Genomic DNA, 22,189 nt, shown 5'->3' with positions numbered 1-22,189 from the left:
GTTGATCTGATTGGGTTTGAATTGAATTTAATAACTATACTTTTAAAAACATTTTTTTAATACTCAAGACTTAATCTTGAAACTCTTGATTTAAATATTGTATCAATTAATTTAAGCATTCTTATCTTTTAAGAGTAAATAAACGCGAGACATTTAGTTAAACTATGTTAATTTCTTAGTAGTTGATCCACATGATTAGTAGTATAATTTCTCTTTTAACAAAACTTAATTAAAACCGAAACGACAGTCTGGTGTGGTGCCGTTTTATCATCTAACTTAATCACCGTTTCTCTCAGCGACAGCGGAAACGAGACAGTGCAGTTTCTTTTTAAGGTGATTTTCTCCTCCAACACACATTTTCAGTTTCGCGCTTCTGTTGTTCAATGCTTATGCTAACTAACTGAGAACAACGTTGGAAAGATTGAAAACTATCTTAATCCCACAACACAATTTTTCCATTGGTTCGTTATTAACTGGGAATATTTACTCAAATGTGGAATAGTTTCTATAAATATTTTTTATTTTTTTTTATTTTATAAGTTCAATGTGACCAAATGCCATTATATTAATTTTTCAACTCAACTGTTATTTGAGTGTTTCTGTGTTGGTTATTTTATGTAAATGCTTGTGAGAGTTAGTGGATGATGTATTGTACCATCTCTCTTGTTCTTATTATTCTCTTCTCTGTTATTCAATTTTCATTGGTTTTTTTGTTGCTTTTACAACTTGCTGCTTCAATCTTGGGAAATTGATAGGAACGAATCGCTTGGTACAGGTCAAGGAATCAGATAACGCCACTTCCAAATGAAAGATAAGTTAAGGGTAGATGTCACAATGGTTCAATCTTGATAAGTCTGATATTGATTCCACAAAATGAGTTCAATAAGCTGAGGTGCAACTGAAAAGACATCAATTTATTTAATTAAAATTACAAAAATAGAAAAATATTCGACATGAGCCTTCAAATTAATTTGACCCTTCAGCAATCAAGATTCTTGGAAGTGGCTCTGGGCCTTCATCCTTCTCCACTTGGATCTTGTCAAGTATGGCTGCGACCATTTGCTGGAGGGTATCTTCTAACTGTTTGGTCCTACTCCTGGTCATAGATCCCTGTATTTGGGCAGCTTTGGGATTCTCATTAGGTCACCTTGTGAATCTTCTCCATGGAAATGTTTTCTTAAACAAATTATGTTCCAATGACTTCCCCAAGTTGGTTAAGCAGAAAACATGTCCTCATACTGGAAAATTTGGCAAGTTTCATAAGTATAATGCTGCCCCACTGGCTTTGCAAGGTTGTTTTACTTAAGGATTTGTTTATTTATTTGTTTCAAATTTGTTCTCTGTTTTTCATTATATGTTTTATTTTATGTTATTTTTGACAGGTAGTGGGGAGTTAGCAAATCATGTTGCAAACTCAGTTAACCATTTGGTAATATACTTTTTAGTTTCTGGGTCCCTTTTGTGCCACAAAAAATTGTTATGAATCTGATATTTCACACCATTCTAGGATTCAGTTTGTTATAATAAATGTTTGTACTTGATCAAATGTTTTGAAGTTTAATACAATAAATATGCTTTTAGTGGAATGGCAGTATTTTCTTCATTTTGATAATTGATATAACTACATGGGAAGGGGATGAGAGGGAGAGAGGTTGAAAGTTAGAAAAAAAGAGAGAAAGCAAATGCATAACTTCTGGAAGCACTGGCTAATGGGCATTATTATGTCTTCTCTTTGGTCCCTCTAATCATAGTTGTTGGATTTCTGTGAATGATATGAAAGAAATTGGAGAGCTTTGTTGTGTTTCTGAGCAACTTTAGGTTTCCTTTTGTCACTCAGATGTATTATTTCTCTTCTTACCAACTGTTCTAAACGTATAAACACAAGCCCATGATGCCTTGCATTGGAATTACATCTTTGATACTCTGGCATGGACTAAAAATTGCTCAAAGCTTAAGCCATTAGATGAATATCTAACATGACCCCCTGTGTGAAAGTCCTTTGTTTGGACTTTGGTGTTTGGACTAGAAGCACAATCAAAACACAGCCTATCATACCCTGTGTTGAAACTCACTTTAAGTATAAAGAGCAATGGTTACAACTTACAAGGAATGAATTCATAAGTCCTGATCACTTACAAAAGCAGGGACTGCCCTACCTAAAGAGGCAATTGAGCACAGCTCTCAAGCTGATTCTCGAAAGAAGGGGGGAATCACTCTCAAGGCAACAATTTGAACGGTGGAGTAAAAGCTTTTGGAGATCAGCCCCCTTATGAGGTACACGTGGAAGACACTCTGCTAATGGAACCCCACACCCATTTGCACCCCCATCAGACCCAATCAGGCATTGGGCCAAGTGATAGATCGGGCCCACTATGGAAAAATGAAGAGAGTAATAAGGATGGCTACACTTATGTAGCCCAATCCCCTAATGAAAAGCCTGAAAAATACTCCAAAGTCTACAGAAGACAAAGAGTGTCTCACTACAAAGCCCCCCAGCTTGAACCCGTGGCAGAAGAAACTCAAGGGCTAGAAAGAGTCAAAAATATGGCCATCACACCTGTTATTCAAAATCAAAGTAAAACCCACAATCAATTAGAAGCAAAAGGAAAATTAAAAAGTAAAATTGTTTGCAATAATCATTTGTTGGAAGAGGCCAAGCAATTATGGGAATTGGGGACACATATGGGCTTGGAAGTAGACAAAGGTCATTCTGATTTTATTCAAAGCTTTGCAGACATGGAGGCCAGGGACAGAAATGAAGCTATGGAGTTGGGAGAGAGGAAAACTCATAGATGAATATTCTTTCCTACAATATTAGAGGGTTGGGTAGAGGCATTAAATGGGCATCTATTAGGAAACTGGTTGGGAAGCATCAAGTGGATGTTCTGTGTTTGCAAGAAACAAAAAGGGATTCTCTTTCTAAGGAAGATTGTCAGGTTTTGTGGGGCCACTCAGATGTTGCATGGGAATGGCAACCTGGTGAGAACACTGCTGGGGGGCTGCTGTGTATTTGGGATAATAACAACTTTCAGGTTGATTTCAGAATCACTGAAAAGAGATTTATTATGTTGGGTGGGACTTGGTTGGCTGAGATGCAGAGAGTGGTTGTAGTCAATATCTATGCTTCTTGTGATATTGAAGGTAAAAGACAGCTGTGGCAGAGCTTGAGTAAAAGGAAATCTCAAATTCAGGATGATTGTTGGTGTCTGGTAGGGGATTTCAATTGTGTTAGGAATCCCTCTGAAAGATTGGGAAGTAACCGCAGCAATTCAGATAATGGCTTAATATCTGAATTCAATGATTGGCTTCATGAAATGGAGGTTGATGATATTCCTTGTGTGGGTAAACCCTTTACTTGGGTTAGGCCTAATGGCTCCTGCAAAAGCAAACTGGACAGAGTGTGTGTTTCTGATGGCTGGTTGTCCAGATGGCCTGATAGCTCCCAATTTAACCTTGAGAGGAATTACTCTGACTATTGTTCTATTATCATGCACTCTAAATGCATTGATTGGGGCCCTAAACCTTTTAAGGTTTATGATGGATGGTTAATGAACAAGCAATTTCAGAAGGTAGTGAGGGACTGTTGGTTAGATTATCAGCCTATGGGGTGGGGTGGTTATGCTTTAAAATGCAAGCTTCAGCATCTTAAACAGAGGCTAAAAATCTGGAGTAAAGACAACATAGGAGACCTGTGCAGCAAAGTCAAACAGCTTCAACAGAAACTAAATGACTTGGAGAATTCTATACCAGCTCAACCTTCTGAACAACAAGTCCAGGAGCTCAAGAAAACCCAAGCTGACCTTTGGGAAAAAGCTACTATGTAGGAGTCTATTGTGAGGCAGAAATCAAGATGCAGATGGATCAAAGAGGGGGACAACAACACATCCTATTTTCATAGAGTTATTAATTTCAGGAGGAGGAGAAATGCTTTGAGGGGAATGCAGATTGGTGACACCTAGGTGGAAAATCCTAACACTATAAAGGCTGAAATCCTTCATCATTTTCAGAACAGGTTCAATGAGTCTCACTTGAGCAGACCTAATCTAGATGAGGTTGCTTTTAAAAGTCTGACTTCTACTCAGAGAGATATTATGATTGAACCTTTTAAAGAGGAAGAGATAAGGTGTGTTGTGTGGGCTTGTGGCAATGACAAAAGCCCAGGGCCAGATGGCTTTAATTTCAGATTTATTAAGCATTTTTGGAAGGAATTGAAGCCTGAATTCCTATGATTTATAGCAGAATTCCATGTGAATGCTTCCTTCCCCAAGGGTCTCAACTCTTCTTTCATTGCTCTTATCCCTAAGATTAAGGACCCTCAATCCTTTAATGATTTCAGACCCATCTCCCTCATTGGATGTGTCTACAAAATCATTACTAAGATATTGGCTAATAGGCTCAGCAAGGTCATGAACCACCTCGTTGATGAAAGGCAAACAACCTTTGTGAAGGGTAGACAGCTGCTCCATGGTGTTTTAATTGCCAATGAGGTGGTTGAGGAGGCTAGGAGGTCTAAGAGGCCTTGCATGGCGTTTAAAGTTGACTTTGAAAAAGCTTACGACTCGGTGTCTTGGCAATTTCTGTTTTATATGATGGGAAGAATGGGGTTCCATGATAGATGGATTGGTTGGATTAAGGGGTGCCTCACATCAGCCTCTATATCTATTCTTGTGAATGGAAGCCCTACATCTGAATTTAAGTCTCAAAGAGGCTTGAGACAAGGGGACCCTTTAGCCCCCTTATTGTTTGTCTTGGTGGCTGAAGGCTTGACAGGAATGATGAGGGAAGCTATAATCAAAAACTGCTTTCAAAGTTTCTTGGTAGGGAAGCATAAGATCCCAGTGAACATCCTCCAATTTGTTGATGATACTATCTTTTTTGGAGAAGCTTCTATGGATAATGTCAAAGCTGTGAAGGCCATTCTTAGAAGCTATGAGATGGTTTCAGGCTTGAGAATTAACTTTGCCAAGAGCCACTTTGGGGCAATTGGCCAATCTGAAGAATGGTATTGTTCTGCTGCTGATTATCTTAATTGTGACATGCTTCAATTCCCCTTCTGCTACCTAGGGTTGCCTATAGGCATTAATCCGAGAAGAAAGATGGTGTGGGAGCCTATCATTAGAAGGTTTGAGGCTAGGTTGAACAAGTGGAATCAAAGGAACATCTCTATGGCTGGAAGAATCACCCTTATCAATGCTGTTTTAACAGCACTTCCCTTGTTTTACTTGTCTTTTTACAGGGCTCCCTCAACAGTCATTAATAGATTAAATGCTATTCAAAGACACTTTTTGTGGGGTGGAAATTCTGAAGGAAAGAAGATTGCTTGGATAGCTTGGAGCCATGTTTGTTCATCTAGAGAAAGGGGAGGTTTGGGTATTAAAGATATCAAGGCCCTCAACAATGCTCTTTTAATTAAATGGAAATGGTTGATGTTCCAGCAAAGTGACTAGCTATGGAGCCGTATCCTGATTTCTAAATACAGAGGCTGGAGAGGCTTGGAAGGGGGGCCACCAAAGCCTAATTTCTCTCATTGGTGGTCTGACTTGAGATCCATTAATCAGCATGGGTGTATGGTTGAGGTATCTAAGCAGTTTATTTGGAGGCTGGAAAGAGGTGACCAAAGTTTGTTCTGGGAGGACTATTGGATGGATGGGAGGATAACTCTTAAAGATAAATATCCAGAGCTATATCGTATCTCCTTGCAAAAACATCATACTGTAGCAGAGATGGGCTCTTTCTGTGAATCGAGGTGGGAATGGAAATTCTCTTGGAGGCGCAATCTGTTTGACAATGAAATGGGGATAGCCTCAGATTTTCTTGATCAGACTGCTGTCATCAACTTAAATGTTTTGTCAAAGGATAGCTGGGTGTGGGGAGCTGCTTCTAATGGGATATTCTCTTCTAAATCTGCTTATCTTTGCATTAAAGCTGAGCTGTCTCCTGCAGATCATCAACTTGGTTTCTGCCAGCTGTGGGATACTAAAATTCCTCCTAGAGCCTTAACCTTTGCGTGGAGATTGCTGTGGGATAGGCTTCCTACTAAGGAGAACCTATCCAGGAGAAATGTTGATCTGGTCAATGACTTATGCCCCTTCTGTCAAAGCAGCTTAGAATCTGCTTCCCACTTGTTTTTCTCTTGTCACAAAGTTATGCCTTTGTGGTGGGAATTTAACACCTGGGTTAAGAAGGATAGAGCTCTTCACTGCAGGCCCATGGAGCACTTCCTTCAGCAATATTCCATAGCAGGTTCGAAGGCTTCGAATACAAGAAGGAAAATTTGGTGGATAGCAGCTACAACGTCCATATGGAAGCTCCGTAATGATGTCATCTTTCATAATCAGCCTTTCCAGATTTCTAAGTTGGTGGATAACACTAACTTTCTTACTTGGTCCTGGCTGAGGGGGTGGGAAAAGGACTTCAATGCCCCCTTTCATCAATGGTCCTCAACCATGCCTATGGCATTTATTTAGTTTGTGGTCTGCTGGGCTAAGGGTTTTGGGGGATTCTTGTAGGGCATTTGTGTTTTGTATTTTTGAACTCATGTTCCTGGAGACTTTAGCTCCTTCTTATCATGTAGTACCCCTGGTACTATTATTTGATTAATATATATATATTATCTTTGCAGTTCAAAAAAAAAAACTTACAAAGGTTTTGATACCACAAGGACTAAATATTCTAAAAGCTCGGGCTGTTGGTGTATGCCCAAGATTGATATTATATGCATAAAAAATATGCTTAATGGTTATTGGCAATATTGGCATTAGTGTAGAACTAAATATATTTTGGTTGTTTGGATCTCATGTTTTTCCTTTCATTCTGTGGTATGATTTTCATAATTTTTGTCTCAATTCTGAAAATAAAAAAGCCCAATGACATAAAATCATATTGATATCATATATTATAACCAATTAGAATATATGTAATGTCAAAGATTGTCGATGTGGACTAAGCTTGATTGTCATATTCTATCATGAAAGGTGCTATTGGTTGTTTATTTTGTTTTGGTTCTAAATTTTATGCTTTTACTGTTAGATTTACTTTAGTAATGGTGGAGAGTTGATTGGTATTCCTCTAGGGAGGAACTTTTTGGAAAAGTTGTCATGGTCAGATTTGATTCTAACATATTGCTCAAGCGAGAGTGTGATGAGAAGAACCAATCAGTTTCTAATGTAGTATATACGATTAAATATTTACCCAAAGCTGGAGCAAAGGTCATCTTGGTGAGTGATTGGAATATGAATAATCTAGAACTTCAGAGTCAGTTGCAGGTACTTTCTTAAAGCCTTTTTGTAAATCCTTGTTTTCAGTTTCCAGTTGCCATGGCGAAGTTTGGCTATTATGCCATTATATGAGCTGTTTACAGCAATTCTAGTTTATTTAAGGGGAGAAAAGACAGAAGAAATTTATTTAAATCAAAACTGCAATCAATGTGAGCAATGAAATTAACAAATGACTTCTTTTATGTGAGGAAGCTTCCATGTTGGATGATTGATAATCTCTATGCTATAGATTTCTTGTCAGAAGTTCTTCAAATACAAGTTGTTCCACTGCATGGAATTTCTTTTAACAAGCTATCAAAGATGAATGGCCTTGAGAAAGAGAATATCCATCTTCTTGAGAATCTTTCTAATATCAAAGAGGAAGTTGCTAACTGTGTGGAGTTTGCTAGAGTATTATCGTCAGGAGTTGACATCTTTGTCAATTACTCCTTCTCCAACTCTCATAAAGTTCTAGCATCTACTGTTGGTGTCACCCGTTTCTGGTATGCCTGTATCGCTGGTTTTTACTTTGAGGAGAGGCTTTGTCTACTGAAGAATCTTGCAGAGGCAAGCAGGAAGCCATATGTAGCAATTGTATGTCTACTCTGCTACTATAGCATTAGATATAATAAATAACTTTTCCATTCAAGAAAGCCTCAAGTTCTTTTATTGAAAAATTTGTTCACTGTTTGTTTCTCCAGCAATCCAGATTGGAGGTGGTAATCTCTATGATAAAGCAGCTTCCTTTCAGTTTTTAGCTTCCAGATGTCAATGGTTTGTATTTGTGGGAATGATGCCATTTCAAGTAATGCATGCATTAGGAGTATCTGTTCCTCGTAATTTAGTGGACCATAAGGCATTTAATGAAGCTCTAGATACAGTGCGACTTACTCGAGATAGAAACATGCAGATTCTGTATCCAAAAGATTTTTGGTGCAGAAAAAAATGTGATCCAAAGCAATTGCAAGTATTTCCTTCTCATGGAATTTTGGATGGTGAGTTTTCTTCAAATTGATTATGGGCTTGTGTTACTTAGATATTCAATCAGACATTATCTCTTCATTTAGTAAATAAAGTTAATCCAAATTTGATTTTGATCTAGGTTAGGTGCCTGTTGACCTTGGACCTGTCTCATTGGATGAAATTTGTTCTATGCTTGCAAATTGTAAGGTACAATAGCAATTTATTGATACCTAGACATCAAGCATAAGCTTCAGTTGGTTTATTTTCTAAATATGTATTGAAGTATCTTCAGATAACTATCAACAAGGTTGATTTATCATTTGTGTTCTAGGGGAATCTTTTAAGATGGGTATTTCATGCCAGCATCATATCCTCTGCTAATTTTAGTTAAAATTTGCACATGTAATCATATCATACGATGGCTCTAGATATTGGTAATGGATAACATTTTTTTTTTCATTTTAAGAAAATGGATTGTCCATCCATTTTGAAATGTAACAAGGGCACCTCATAACATTTTTCTTTGAATCCATTACAGAAAATAATTTGGATTGGTCCTGTGAAATTTGCTGATTCAAGTAAATACACCAATGAGGCATCTAAATTGACAAGAATACTTGAACAACTAAGCCAGAACAACTGTGAAATAGCAGTTGTTGGGACTATGGCAAGCAAACTGGTGAGACAGGAAAAAAGTTCACTGTCCTTAATAAATATAGTTGAGAATGCTTCAGTTGTATGGGAATTTCTCAAAGGAAGAAAGCTGCCTGGTGTTATGGGAATTTCTCTGTTTTTTTTGCTGTTGCTGTAAATAGTTTATTCTAGTATTTTTCATTTTAATCATGCTGATGAATCTGATCTTGCTCTAAGCAACTTAAAGTGAGAAAAATTCTTCATCAATGATATTGTTATTGCTTATGGTAGTTACATTTTGCTGGGATACCCTTTTGAAATCAACTGGAACAGAATTTACTCTGACCCAGCTCAATCTCTGGTTGTTGATATAGGAAGTGGTATATTTTCTTTTTAAATTAATTTTCACTGTGACTGTGACTATGCATGCGTGTGTGCATCTAATAAATTTTTTGTAACTAGAAACATATTTGTTAGTTCTCAAGCACTATAAAATATATTAACAGTTGATGCGAACATATTCTCATTACATATATTTTCTTTTAACCATAAAATTGTTGTGTAACATTCCTAAATTCTGTAATAGAAGAAGAGGGAGCAAGGGACTCAGTAGAATAAAATATATAGAACTTCGGTTACTGTTTTTCTCGTGACATATGTGCTCTAAATTACAGGCAATGGGCTTTTTCTTCTTGAAATGGCTAGAAGGGAGCAAGATCTAAACTTCCTTGGTTTGGAGATCAATGAAAAGGTTCCATACTTGTTATATCCTCCCCTCCCTTCTACCCTGACTATTTATTTTTTGGCATACCATATTACTATGCTTCTTTATTTATTATTTTCCTTTTACCTGTTAAACATCCTTTTCAGCTTGTTTTGTGCTGTCTGGATTCTATTCATTAATTTGGCATAAAGAATGGGTATTTGTGTTGCTTTCATGGTACAAATAGATGCAGCATCTTTGTTTTTTATGGGATTCAATGAATTGGAATTTTATCTTGGTTAAACATCCAGGAAGGGCACAAGAACATTCTGGACTTATTATATCGACACATTCAATTATGATCATGTCACTAATTTTTTAGTTCCTTCATAGTTGAAATTTTATTCTTTTGTTTAACTTTCTAAGCTTTGGTTTCCTGTTTTCTCCATTTTAGGTACTGTATCGCTACTAATGCAACATCAACATTCCATTCTATTGTTTCTTCTTATCCAGGAGAGTTAGTTCTTGTCTCAATACAGGTAAATATTAAATTTTGTTTTATTATGAATTATGACATTACATTTTGACTGTTGTGGGTCTTTTCTGTGCTATTGATGCTTCCATGTACACACCCCTGTTGATGCCACTTCCATCGTTGCACTAATGAATGTATTTGCAGCATGCTACTAACTTTGCTACTAGTGATTAGCGACCACCTTTCGAGGCATCATTCATCTTGTGATATTTTTATACACACTACTATCACCAATAAGCAATTTCTTTGGCGCAACTAACTCATTAGCATACAGCAAGCTACTGTAGTGATGCTGCCGCTGTTAACTACTCACATTTTTCTCACAACCATCACAAGAAATTTCTGGCATGATTGGCATTCATGGAAGCTTTGATCATTCCTTCCCTGTATATTAGACTGAAGTGTCTTATGTTTGAGTTGTATTGATCACTAGCAAAAATAGTAAAGTAACTACATCACATAACTTTATTCCATTGTTTGATGAGAAAGGTCCAGTCAAAGGGAAAGAACCCGTATTTATATCTGCTGACCATTCTACTAATAACACTGCTAAAGCCAGTTTATAGAAACAATTATTTATTGCCTGGTTCTGCCTTTTCCTGTTAATAGACTGTTGTTCATTATTTGATGTCACGGCCTTCGTATATGATTGGTTAACCTCTGAGCTAATTTTCTATCACTATAACAACTAAATTTTTATTGGAAGGACAAAAGTTGTAGGGGCTTCAAACTTATTCCTTGTGGTAGATGAGTCTCTGAATTTAATGAAAATGAGTAATCACATTTGTAATTCTCTTTCTTTTTCCATCAACTGCTTAGCCTTAATCTATTTTGGCTCTTTTTATCCAGTGTCCAAACCCTGATTTCAATAAACCTGAGCATAGATGGAGGATGCTGCAGAGATCTTTAATCGAAGCAGTGGTGGATCTTCTAGCACCTAATGGGAAGGTAATTAGACTTTGAAGTATCTTATAAAACACACTTGCTTATCAATGTGCATTTTATAGTCAGGTCTCCTCCATTAATCTTATAAAACACAATTGCTTATCACATCTGAGTGGAAGCCATGGACCATACAGTACAACAAAATAGTTGTTTTCAGTATTATATTTCCTTTTTAGTGACACTTTATTGTGCTGAGCAATGACTTCACTTGTATTCTTTGAATACTTTCGAGTTTGTTACTATTGATGCTTACTTAGACTATTGACATTGACCAGATCTTTCTGCAATCCGATGTAGAAGCCGTGGCAATAAGAATGAAAGAACAATTTTTGACATATGGCAAGGGTAAGCTTGATATGGAGCATGGCCAAAGTGAGTGGCTTGAGGAAAACCCATTTGGACTTGATCAGATTGGGAAAGGCATGTTTTAGAGCGTGGGGCCCCCATGTACCGGATAATCATCTGACATTAGGGAAGTTTGAGTTGCTAATGATGTAATCCAGAAATCTGGCTAACACATCAACCCTCCAAAGGGTTTCTACCTTTTCAGAATCTATCACACAGCTAATGATTTCTCATTGCTGGGGCTGTATTTTACTGGTAGGTAATATGATGAGCATTACATATTTCTTTATCTTTATCTATCTTCTCTTTTATGACATGGATTATTCATTCAGCTTTCATTGCAGGCATGAACTTCCTTACAGCCTGTGGAGAATTATCGATGAGCACAGTCAAATGTTCCATAAGGGTTTCTAACGTTATTGTAAAATGTGCACCACTGCATATGATTACTTAACTCCAAGGTATCTTCAAAGATGCATTTAAAAGCTTACCACTGAAATCAAAGCTGTGGGTCTCAGATGACCAAAGTTAGCATTGTGTATATTTGTAACGTAGTTATATGCGGCTTGGAAAATAATAATTTCTATTCATTTTTTTTTTTTGAGAAGGTCTATGCATGGTATTATGACATGATATTGCATGCAAGTACATTTTATTTTGGTCTAGAAGATACAAATTTGTGAAGGGAATGCTCAAACCAACGTTTTTCGATTACACAAAGGTTATGATAATTCAAATTTCAATTTAGGAAATTTTATGCATTTTTAATGTAAACATTTGTACACTATTAATTAATCATAAATTATCTAAGTATTGTAAAGGATAGAGGAAAATAACCTTCTATAGACTGTTGTAACAAATAACAAACTTCATCCTTATAGTTAGAGTAGTTAGGTCTAGGTCTATATAAAGCTATCATGTCTTCTCTGTAAAGTGTATTCCTGTGTATACAAGAATTCAAGATATATCAAAGCAAATGCATATTTAGAATCTCCTTACATGGTATCAGATTAAGCCACTCGATCCACATCCATGGCTTCCGCCTCCATGGTTTTCGCTCCCCAAACCTTCTCTTCCGCTATCTCTTGCATGCTCACCGACGACAACTTTCTCACCTGGATGCAGCTTGCCGAATCCACCATCAAAGGTCACCGCTTGAAACAACACATTGTTGGGGATCACACGATTCCCTCACAGTTTCTCACCAAAGATGAAGCAACCGATTCCGTCAACCCTGCCTATGAAAACTTCGAGCAGCAAGATAATCTTCTCAAATCTTGGCTTCTTGAATCGATGGACAACCAATTTCGCGTTCGCGTCGTTGGTTGAGTCTGGTCGCACGAAATCTGGGCCATCCTCAAAACCTATTTCTCTTCCCAAACGAAAGTGCGAATCAAGCAGCTTCGCATTCAACTTCGCAACACCAAGAAGCAAGGGTCAATCAGCGAGTATTTGGTCCAGATCAAGCAGATCGTAGAAACCCTTGGCGCAATCAGCTCTCCCTTAACAGATAAAGAACACATTTATGCAATTTTTTATGGTCTCCCTGAAGAATATGATGGGCTCATCACCTCGTGTCTCATGCGATCTGAACCCTTCACTGTTCCTCAAATTGAAGCCTCCCTCATGCATCAAGAAAAAAGATTGGAGCATCATAAACAAAGGGGCACAACCCCCATTCAAGCACACACTGTGCATAGTCAGACCCAATCAAGAAGAGGGCTTTCCAACCCTTCTCGCGGCCATGGTCCAGGTAGATCAGGAACTCGTGGTAGAGGGAGCGGTGGCAGATCCACTTCCATCTCTTCCACTCAAGGTTGTGGTCCAAAGCTTCAATGCCAACTCTGTGGCCGTGTTGGTCACTCTGCATTCCACTGCTGGTACCGCTTTGATGAAAATCTCATCGAACCAACACCCCATGCGACCCACAGCCCAAATGACAACTCCACCAACCACTCTGCTCAGGCTATGCTTGCCACTGCTTCCAATCAAGCTGATGATTCTTGGTATCCTGACACTAGTGCCACTCATCATCTAACACATGATCTTGGTAATCTCATGATAAAGAATGAATACAATGGAGGTGAGCGTGTGCACGTGGGAGATGATACTACTCTAACTATTTCTCATACTAGACACTAATCTTTTTCTTCAAAAAATCCTCATATTCACTTCACACTACAGAATCTCTTATATGTTCCTAATATAACCAAAAATCTTATTAGTGTTTCCCAATTTGCTAAGGATAATGGTGTTTTCTTTGAATTTCATTCTAATAAGTGTGTGGTTAAATGTCAGGAAACCCAGCAGGTTCTTCTTCAAGGTCATCTCAAGGATAAACTCTATGTTTTTGAAGACCTGAAGCTCATTCTACCAAGATTAAAATCTTCTATGTTTGTCCATAATTCTATTGTTCTTGCAAATGATTTTGATACCTAGCATAGAAGGCTAGGTCATTGTTCAGATAAAATTGTCAAACATGTTATGAACATTTGTCGTATTCTTTGTTCTGAGAAAAATAAATCAGTGTGTCAGGCATGTTGTCTTGGCAAGTTGCACAAATTTCCATTTTTAATTTCTGATTCTGTTTATCACTATCCTTTTGATCTGATTTATACTGATGTATGGGGTCCCTCCCCTACACCTTCAAAAGAAGGCTATAGATACTATATTCTGTTTATGGATGCTCACAGTAAATTCACTTGGCTGTATTTTCTACATAACAGGTCCCAAGTTCCATCAATTTTCATCCAATTCAAAACAATGGTAGAATTACAATTCAATAAAAAGATCAAAGCTCTGCAAACTGATGGTGGCAAGGAGTACCTAGTGCTGACTAAGTACCTTGCAGATCATGGCATCAGACATCGCATATCTTGTCCCCATACACATGAGCAGAATGGTGCTCCTGAAAGAAAGCATTGCCACTTGACTGAAACCGGTCTCACTTTGCTAGCAGCCTCTTGTCTTCCTTCCAAGTTCTGGGCAGAAGCATTCAGCATTGCCACTTTCATCATAAATCACATTCCCTCTCCAGTAATCCACTATAAGTCTCCCTTTGAGGTTCTTTTTCACAAAACACCTGACTACTCCATTTTTAAACCATTTGGGTGCCTTTGCTATCCTTATCTACGACCCTACACCAAAACCAAACTTGAGTTTCAATCCACCTCGTGCATATTCCTTGGCTACAACACCAAATACAAAGGCTACAAATGTATCACTAACTCTGGAAGGGAGTATACTGTTAGACACATTATATTTGATGAAACACAATACCCTATGATAGCAAATCCATCCTTCTTTACTCCAAACACCATTGTTTCCCCCACTCAGCCTACTCTCCCTCCTTCTATAGCAACCATCAATCCTATCAATCCTCCTGCTCCAACACCAGCTGTACCCATCACTCCCATACCAGATCCCATTCCCCCCACATCTATCACACCTGTCACTGAGCACTCTACTCCTCCTAACCCTGCAACCAATACCCATCCTATGACTACTAGAGCTAAATCTGGCATCTTCAAACCCAAAGCCTTACTGACAGAGATGACTCCAAGGTGTACCAAGGATGCACTGCAAAATCCTCAATGGTTAGCTGCAATGAAGGCAGAATATATGGCACTTATGCAGAATAACACATGGGATTTAGTCCTTTTGCCCCCTCATAGAAAGGCTATTGGCTCTAAATGGATCTATCGTTTGAAATACAATGTTGATGGCTCTATAGCCAGACACAAAGCTCGAATGGTGGCTCAAGGGTTCTCTCAAAGACCAGGCCTTGATTACAATGAGATATTCAGTCCTGTTATTAAACCAGCCATTATTCGCACAGTCTTGAGCATTGCAGTCACCAGAAAATGGGATATCTGACAAGTGGACATCAACAATGCTTTTCTAAATGGGACCATTCAAGAGGAAGTCTATATGCAGCAACCAGAAGGTTTCACTTCTACCAATTCCCATCTTGTTTGTAAGCCGAAGAAGTCTATCTATGGGCTCAAGCAGGCACCAAGAGCCTAGTTTTCCAAGCTTGCATCTAGTCTGATTTCTTTTGGGTTTAAGCCAACTAGGTGTGATACATCTCTGTTTGTGCATGCTACACCAAAATTTATCACCTACATTCTGGTTTATGTTGATCATATCATTATAACAGGAAGCTACACCTCTGCAGTCCAATCTGTGATTTCTAAACTTCACTCTTTCTATCCTCTCAAAGACCTAGGCACCTTACATTTCTTTCTAGGCATCGAAGCCAACTACACCACTACTGGGGCTCTTCTCCTATCTCAATCCAAATATATCACTGATCTTTTAGCCAAAGTCAATATGCATAATGCCAAACCCATAAAGACTCATCTGGCCCCTGGTTCAAAACTGCATATGGATGGTACAGATGCCTTTTTTGACCGAACTCTCTACATATCTGTAGTTGGAGCCCTACAATATGCCACCATCACTCGTCCAGATATAGCTTATGCAGTAAATAAGCTTTGTCAGTTTATGCACAACCCTCTTGAAAGTTATTGGAAGGTCACAAAACGTGTACTCAGATATCTCAATGGCACAGTTGATCATGGTTTAGCTTTTTATCCTTCCCAGCATCTCTTCATCACTGGCTATAGTGATTCAGATTGGGCTTGTGACTCATTTGACATGCAGTCCACCTCAAGCTTCTGTGTTTATTTAGGAAACAATCTTGTGTCATGGCTTGCAAAGAAGCAACAGTTAGTCTCTAGGTTCAGCACTGAGGCAGAATTCAGAAGTTTAGCAGCTCTAGTTCCTGAAATTAAATGGCTTCAGTCTCTCCTTACAGAATTGCATATTGTTCAAACAAAGCTTCCTTTGCTGTGGTGTGATAATCAAGGTGCAGTGATGATAACAGCTAATCCAGTTCTGCACTCCAAATCCAAACACTTTGAATTAGATCTTTGGTTTGTTCGTGAAAAGGCTACCAATGGTGAAATAATTGTCAAGCACATCCCCTCCCAGTTTCAAGTAGCCGATCTGCTCACCAAGGCTCCTTCAAGCCATACCTTTTTAAGCCTTTGACCCAAACTGAATGTTCATCAACTACCCACACTCAGTTTGTGGGGGGATGTAAAGGATAGAGGAAAATAACCTCCTATAGACTGTTGTAACAAATAACAAACTTCATCCTTATAATTAGAGTAGTTAAGTTTAGGTCTATATAAAGCTATCCTCTCTTGTCTGTAAAGTGTATTCATGTGTATACAAGAATTCAAGATATATCAAAGCAAATGCATATTTACAAATCTCCTTACAAGTATGAACTATAAGTTGTTGGCACAAGCGGTTCAACTTTTGGGTCCTTTAATAAGGTCTAGGGTTTGATCCATGACTTAAGTACGAAATGACAACTAAAAGTACTGCTTTATCTAAAAAATAGACCAATCCAGCGGGAGGAGTTTTACACTTTTTGGTTATTCCAAAAAAATTGAAGTATGACTATTAATGTAATTCTTATAAAAGTTAACAAACTTTTATATATAATAAATTTTGATTGATGAGATAATGTAAAAAAAAATTAAAACTTTTATACAATTAGTGACTAGGTTTTTTTTCCAAAGAAAAAAAGTGTTCAAAATTGAGAGGTTTTTGGTTTATTTCTTTACTATTAGAATTTTTTTCTTGTGTTTTGTTTTTTGGTGAAACTCATTAGTGGCATATTAAGCATAAAGTAATTTACCACTATTTATTGTAGTGGGATAAGCTTCCGTTCACACAATTCAACCAATAATGGAGAACCCAATCTTAAAAATGAAGGAAATTTTTAGGGTGATGCTAGGTGCACCAACTTTATTGCTTGTGCACCCAGCATTTTTTGTTAATTCCAAAATTATCCTATGGTTGATCCGTATGGTTTGTACGGATGAACTTGATCCGTAAGTATAATTTAAACATACGGATCAACTTGATTCGTATGAAATCCGTATAAGTCATATGGATCAACTTACAGATCAAGTTGATCCATATGACTCATACAGATCATGTTGATCCGTATGACTCGTACGGATCAACTTGAGTGAAGGGTATTTTTGTCCATTCACTTAAAATGCTGGGTGCACCTAGCATCACCCAAATTTTTATATGCTAATACTGTACATTGTTCAGAGAATTTGATTCACATATTAGACTAATAGTTGATACTGATAGTGTCTATATAAACTCAGTGTACATTGGTTTATCCTAAGTCCGATTAGGATGTTAATCAAAAACATTAATCGTCCCATATGTAAGTGGCAAGTTTTCAACCTACCTCAAAAACTTCCAATTCTCCATCTATAAACAATTGCTTGCAAAACATCTTTCAAAGCCAACCCATACATGAAGATTTAAAGCCATTTAATGATAAGTTGCAAAATATTAATCAAGTTGATGTGCCACAATAGTCAACTAATCAATATGGTGACTTTGAGGACTGGATTAATCGACCTAATGAATCTATCTTGCAAAATATTCCTGTTCAATCTCAGATTGCTATAATGTGAATTTCTTAATGGCCAACTTTGAGCAAAGTTTTGAGCATTATCTATGTTATATAATATTTCTTCTAATTCATTGTTCAAAGTTGGACTTTAAGTCCTTGCCGTAAGATCATTAAAATTTATATTGCAATTATGAAGAATTACTGAAAGTTTGATGGTTTTTTCATGACATATATATTTATGTGTTTGAAAATAAAAATATTTAAAGTAAAAAAAAAATACAAAAAAGGAAGGATTACAATTTGAAATTTGAAATGTTTTCTTTTCATCACCAATCTTTCCTTTCTTTTTCTGTGGAACCTGTAAGTTAAACTTTTAAGCCTTTTTTATTTTAAAAAAGTGTAATTATATATTATGTATAACGTGACGAAACTTTTTAGAACAAATAGTGACGAGGATGGTGGTTAACAAGTATAAAGACAATGCTATGATAATAGTTAAAAAAATGAAAAATAAAAATTATTAAAAAAATATAATTGTCTTAAATTTGTTGGTTTACATAAAAAATATCTATTTATTAATTTTGGGTATTTATTAAAAAAAATGTTGTGCTTTTCTCATACAATTTTTGTTGGTTTGAAATGAGAAAAAAAAAATATTATCATGTATGCAGGAAAAAGAGAAAACCCGCTAAATGGAGATGAATGTGTTTTGCTTATGGAGTCACTGCAAACTGTTCAATTGGTTCATCAGATTATGACTTATGTGATAGACAGTTACTCCTAATCTGCACAATGAAATACCATACTAGCAATGATCTTGTATGAAGCAAAATAATGAACTTGGTTGGTTAAAAGTGCTTTTGAACCTCCCCAAACATATTGTATCACAAACAAGATGGTGTATCACAAAGTGGTGCATAACACATCTTAATAGCAGCTGATAACAACTTGCCACAACTAGTGCACAAAATGAAATTGTGGGTCAACAGAGTCCAGCATTTCTTTGTGTACCCAACACTGGACACAAACTAACTGAAGACTCCTTCAGATAAACACAAGCAATGTTATTAACAGCATGCTAGGAAACGATTCTACAAGCAAATATTTATACATGAGATGCTAAAGTGGAAAGATATAACATCTACACAACTCATGTCTTGCTATTTTTAATTATGTTTTTTGGTCAACGTGATGTTTTCCATGGAAAATAAGATTGTACTACAAGAGAAGATGAAGGAGTTAAGGAGAGCATAACAAGGTATCAACCAGGAAAAGAAAATGTTGCCAAAACCAAAGCAGACCCAAAATTAGCAACTGCCAATAGAATCATCCAACAAATTAAGCAAGCTAAAGAGGTAACCTTAAGAGGATTTTATCAAAACATTGATGATCATATATGGAAAAATGTAAATTCAATCTTTGAACAATGAATTCAAAAGAAATATTATATACAAAACAGACAATACTCTGAAACTACACATATGATACCCAAATTTACACTTTCTGCTAGCAACATAAATCCTACATTTGCAGCCGAAATCACTTTCAAGCACATAAATGCCTTAAAGTTACACATTAAACTAAATATTAAGAGCATCAAAATAAAAGTTGACTCAAAGTTAGCCATTCAGAAATTCAGATTATAGCAATCTGTTTGAAATCTATCCAAATATCCTCCACCTTGTTGCTCATTCTGAGATTCATCGTTGACTAGTCCAACAAACAAGATCAGAGCAATCATCAATAGGTCCATCAAACCAGTCCAGAAAGTCACCAAATGGATTAGTTGTATCTAGTGGCACATAATCTCTATTACTAAAACCTACCATCTCATTCTCAACATTAAGTGTCTTTAAAGCTGCTCCTCCTTGTTGCTCATTCTGAGATTGAACTTCAATATTTTGCAACAAGATAAATTCATTGGGTTGACTGGTCCAACCCAAATGATCATACCAATCAATAGGTCCATCAAACCAGTCCAGCAAGTCACCAAGTTGATTAGGGTTATCTAGTGGCACATCAACTCTATTACTAAAACCTACCATCTCATTCTCAACATTAAGTGTCTTTAAAGCTTCTTCATGTATGGGTTGGCTTTGAGAGATGTTTTGCAAGCAGTTAGCACTTTCCTGAACCACATCTGGAATGTAACTAAAGGGAGCATCAACTTATTGAATGTACAGTCCATGATTACAAGCTTCATAAAGTTGATTTATTGAGTTTGTAACATCCACACTCCCATTATTATTAAGTGGCTCCATAGGAGTAGAATGGGAGAAGGAAGCATTTCCCCAAGCCATGTTTTGCATGAAGTTGCCTTCACTTTGATGCATGTTTTTCAAAGTATGATCACAAGCCCTAATCTTGGCATCCACCAGAGCAATGAAAGCCCTCAATTGCTCCTCTTCCATGTTTCTGAAACTTGGATTCCAAGTTGGATACTTGATGTTGGTGATCTCTTTGTGAACTTTGGAAATCTTAGCTTCAACAATGCTCTTCCTATCCTCAACAAAGTCTTGAATACTAAGAGGTCTCTCATTCTTCTGAGACTCATACTTTTGAAGGATTGAGTGTGCCAACGCAGGGTCTTTGGGACAAGTCACTGGTTCAACATCACATTGCCATCATCATACACAATCAAGCAGGCTTCAACTCCACACAAGGTGGAAAATTCAGAGCTTTTTTGACAAGTACTTTCCTTCTCTGCATGAAAGTTTTCTTGCGAGATCTCTCATTTGAGATATGTTTCAAGGTGATTCTTGCACGACCCATTTTCAGTAAAACAACAACATGCATACAAAGATTGTTAATTAGACATATTATTATACTAAGAACTTGGACTATAGTATTTAACTAAATAAACACCACAAGAATTAATAATAATAGTAATAATTTTTAAATTACCTTGGCAGAAAGAAGGAGAAAGAGAGAAGATGAGAAGGTGAAAAGGAGATCGATCAAAGCCTAAGAAGCATGAAAGAAAGTGATCGAGGAAAGAAGCTGTGGTTGTTTCTTGATGTTACCGTTGGAAACTGAGTGATATAACTTAACACCCAAGACTACCTATTCTCCAAAAATTCAAATCTTAATCATATAATTGATTGATAACAACATATAAAAAAATTTGGTCTCTGTAAAATTTCAAGGTAAATTTATCATTGAAACCAATCAATCAAGTAAAATTTATTGTCTTTGTTTCAATGGGTAATCATTGTTGATACAGAGTAGTAATTATTTTTTTCTTTAATTTATCTATTACATTTATTATTTCTGTCCCTTCTTACAACTACCAATTATATCTAATAAATTCTCTCTCTTCTGTTTAGTTCTCTTTTCCCATATAAATTTTTATTTAATCCACTTGAATTAAAGTGTCCGTTGTTCAATAACCACAAAAAACCTATCTTGTAGTAAATCTATCTTGTTATGATGGAGCAAATTTATCTTATAGTTAGAATTGTAATAAATTCAATCTCGTAGAAATTATTACCTGCAGTAGTTATTGTAAAAAAAAAAATTATCCAATTTAACTGCAGTAGTTATTGTAAAAAAAAAAATTATCCAATTTAACTGCAGTAGTTATTGTCCAAATTATCCTTAGTATTTGATGTCCGTTGTTCAACTTTTTCTTCTATTTGTTTCTCTCTCCCCTATTTCTTTTTCTCTCTCTGTCCACCCAAATCTGTAATTAATTCAGACAAAGGTAAAGGTGTATTACGAAATTGTTATAAATACAAATCCAATAACCTTACACTACACCAATTAGTACATACCAATATACAATTCCAAGTTCTTTTAATAATCTTACAAGAAAGTTACATCCATCTATTAAATAAAAATTGTTGTAATTTCGGAGTTTTTGGATATATGTAACTTTTATTGAAATTTTCATATTGTAACTTGTAAAGTTATTATAAAATTCTGCACAAAGTATTTCAAAATTGTAAAACTTTACCTGTACGCCATTCAGCCCACATTAGTAAACCCAACTAACTTTTCAATTGAAAAATTGGATTTTGGTCTTTATTTCTGTGTATATTTTCTTTTATACATTTTTACTGAATCCTTACCAACACCACCAATTAAGTTCTTACTTAGATTTTCATGATATTCACTCAATTTTTTATTACCTTATCTCCTTACCCTTAAGACTCGACATCTCATTAGATAAAATATTTGAAAATCAATTTATCATGACTTCAATAAGATCTACTAGATTAAGATTGAGCACTGCACCAGTTCATTTCGGGAAAGAAGAAAAAATATACAAGTTGAAAAGCCTTTAGAAAATATTGCATAAAAAATTCCGACCAAACGGGGTTACCAGTCAGTGGGTCGTGCACCCTCAACCAAAT

The 22,189-nt window shown here is 36.5% G+C and overlaps 1 protein-coding gene, 1 long non-coding RNA gene and 1 pseudogene across 3 annotated transcripts; 2 read left to right on the top strand and 1 right to left on the bottom strand.

The window, feature by feature from the left end:
- Positions 1–692: 692 nt before the first annotated feature.
- On the top strand, positions 693–3,824 carry LOC114398565. Its single transcript, XM_028360750.1, has 2 exons — positions 693–1,292; positions 1,383–3,824. Exon 2 carries the CDS (start codon positions 2,793–2,795, stop codon positions 3,822–3,824), a length of 1,032 nt encoding a protein of 343 aa, XP_028216551.1. The 5' UTR covers positions 693–1,292; positions 1,383–2,792.
- A 965-nt stretch (positions 3,825–4,789) lies between these two features.
- Positions 4,790–12,098, top strand: LOC114399813. 2 transcript variants are annotated; one of them, XR_003663838.1, is made up of 9 exons: positions 4,790–7,850; positions 7,958–8,251; positions 8,359–8,426; positions 8,758–8,898; positions 9,527–9,603; positions 10,010–10,094; positions 10,940–11,038; positions 11,311–11,635; positions 11,725–12,098. It is a non-coding gene; the product is annotated as an uncharacterized LOC114399813 (long non-coding RNA). The 2 variants fall into 2 exon arrangements; XR_003663839.1 differs by having other exon boundaries at positions 11,713–12,098.
- An 8,128-nt stretch (positions 12,099–20,226) lies between these two features.
- On the bottom strand, positions 20,227–20,606 carry LOC114399031 (annotated as a pseudogene).
- Positions 20,607–22,189: the final 1,583 nt, after the last annotated feature.

The sequence above is a fragment of the Glycine soja genome, chromosome 19 (genome assembly GCF_004193775.1).
Source record: "Glycine soja cultivar W05 chromosome 19, ASM419377v2, whole genome shotgun sequence".
NCBI lineage: Eukaryota > Viridiplantae > Streptophyta > Magnoliopsida > Fabales > Fabaceae > Glycine > Glycine soja.
This window is presented reverse-complemented; position numbering and strand designations above follow the sequence as displayed.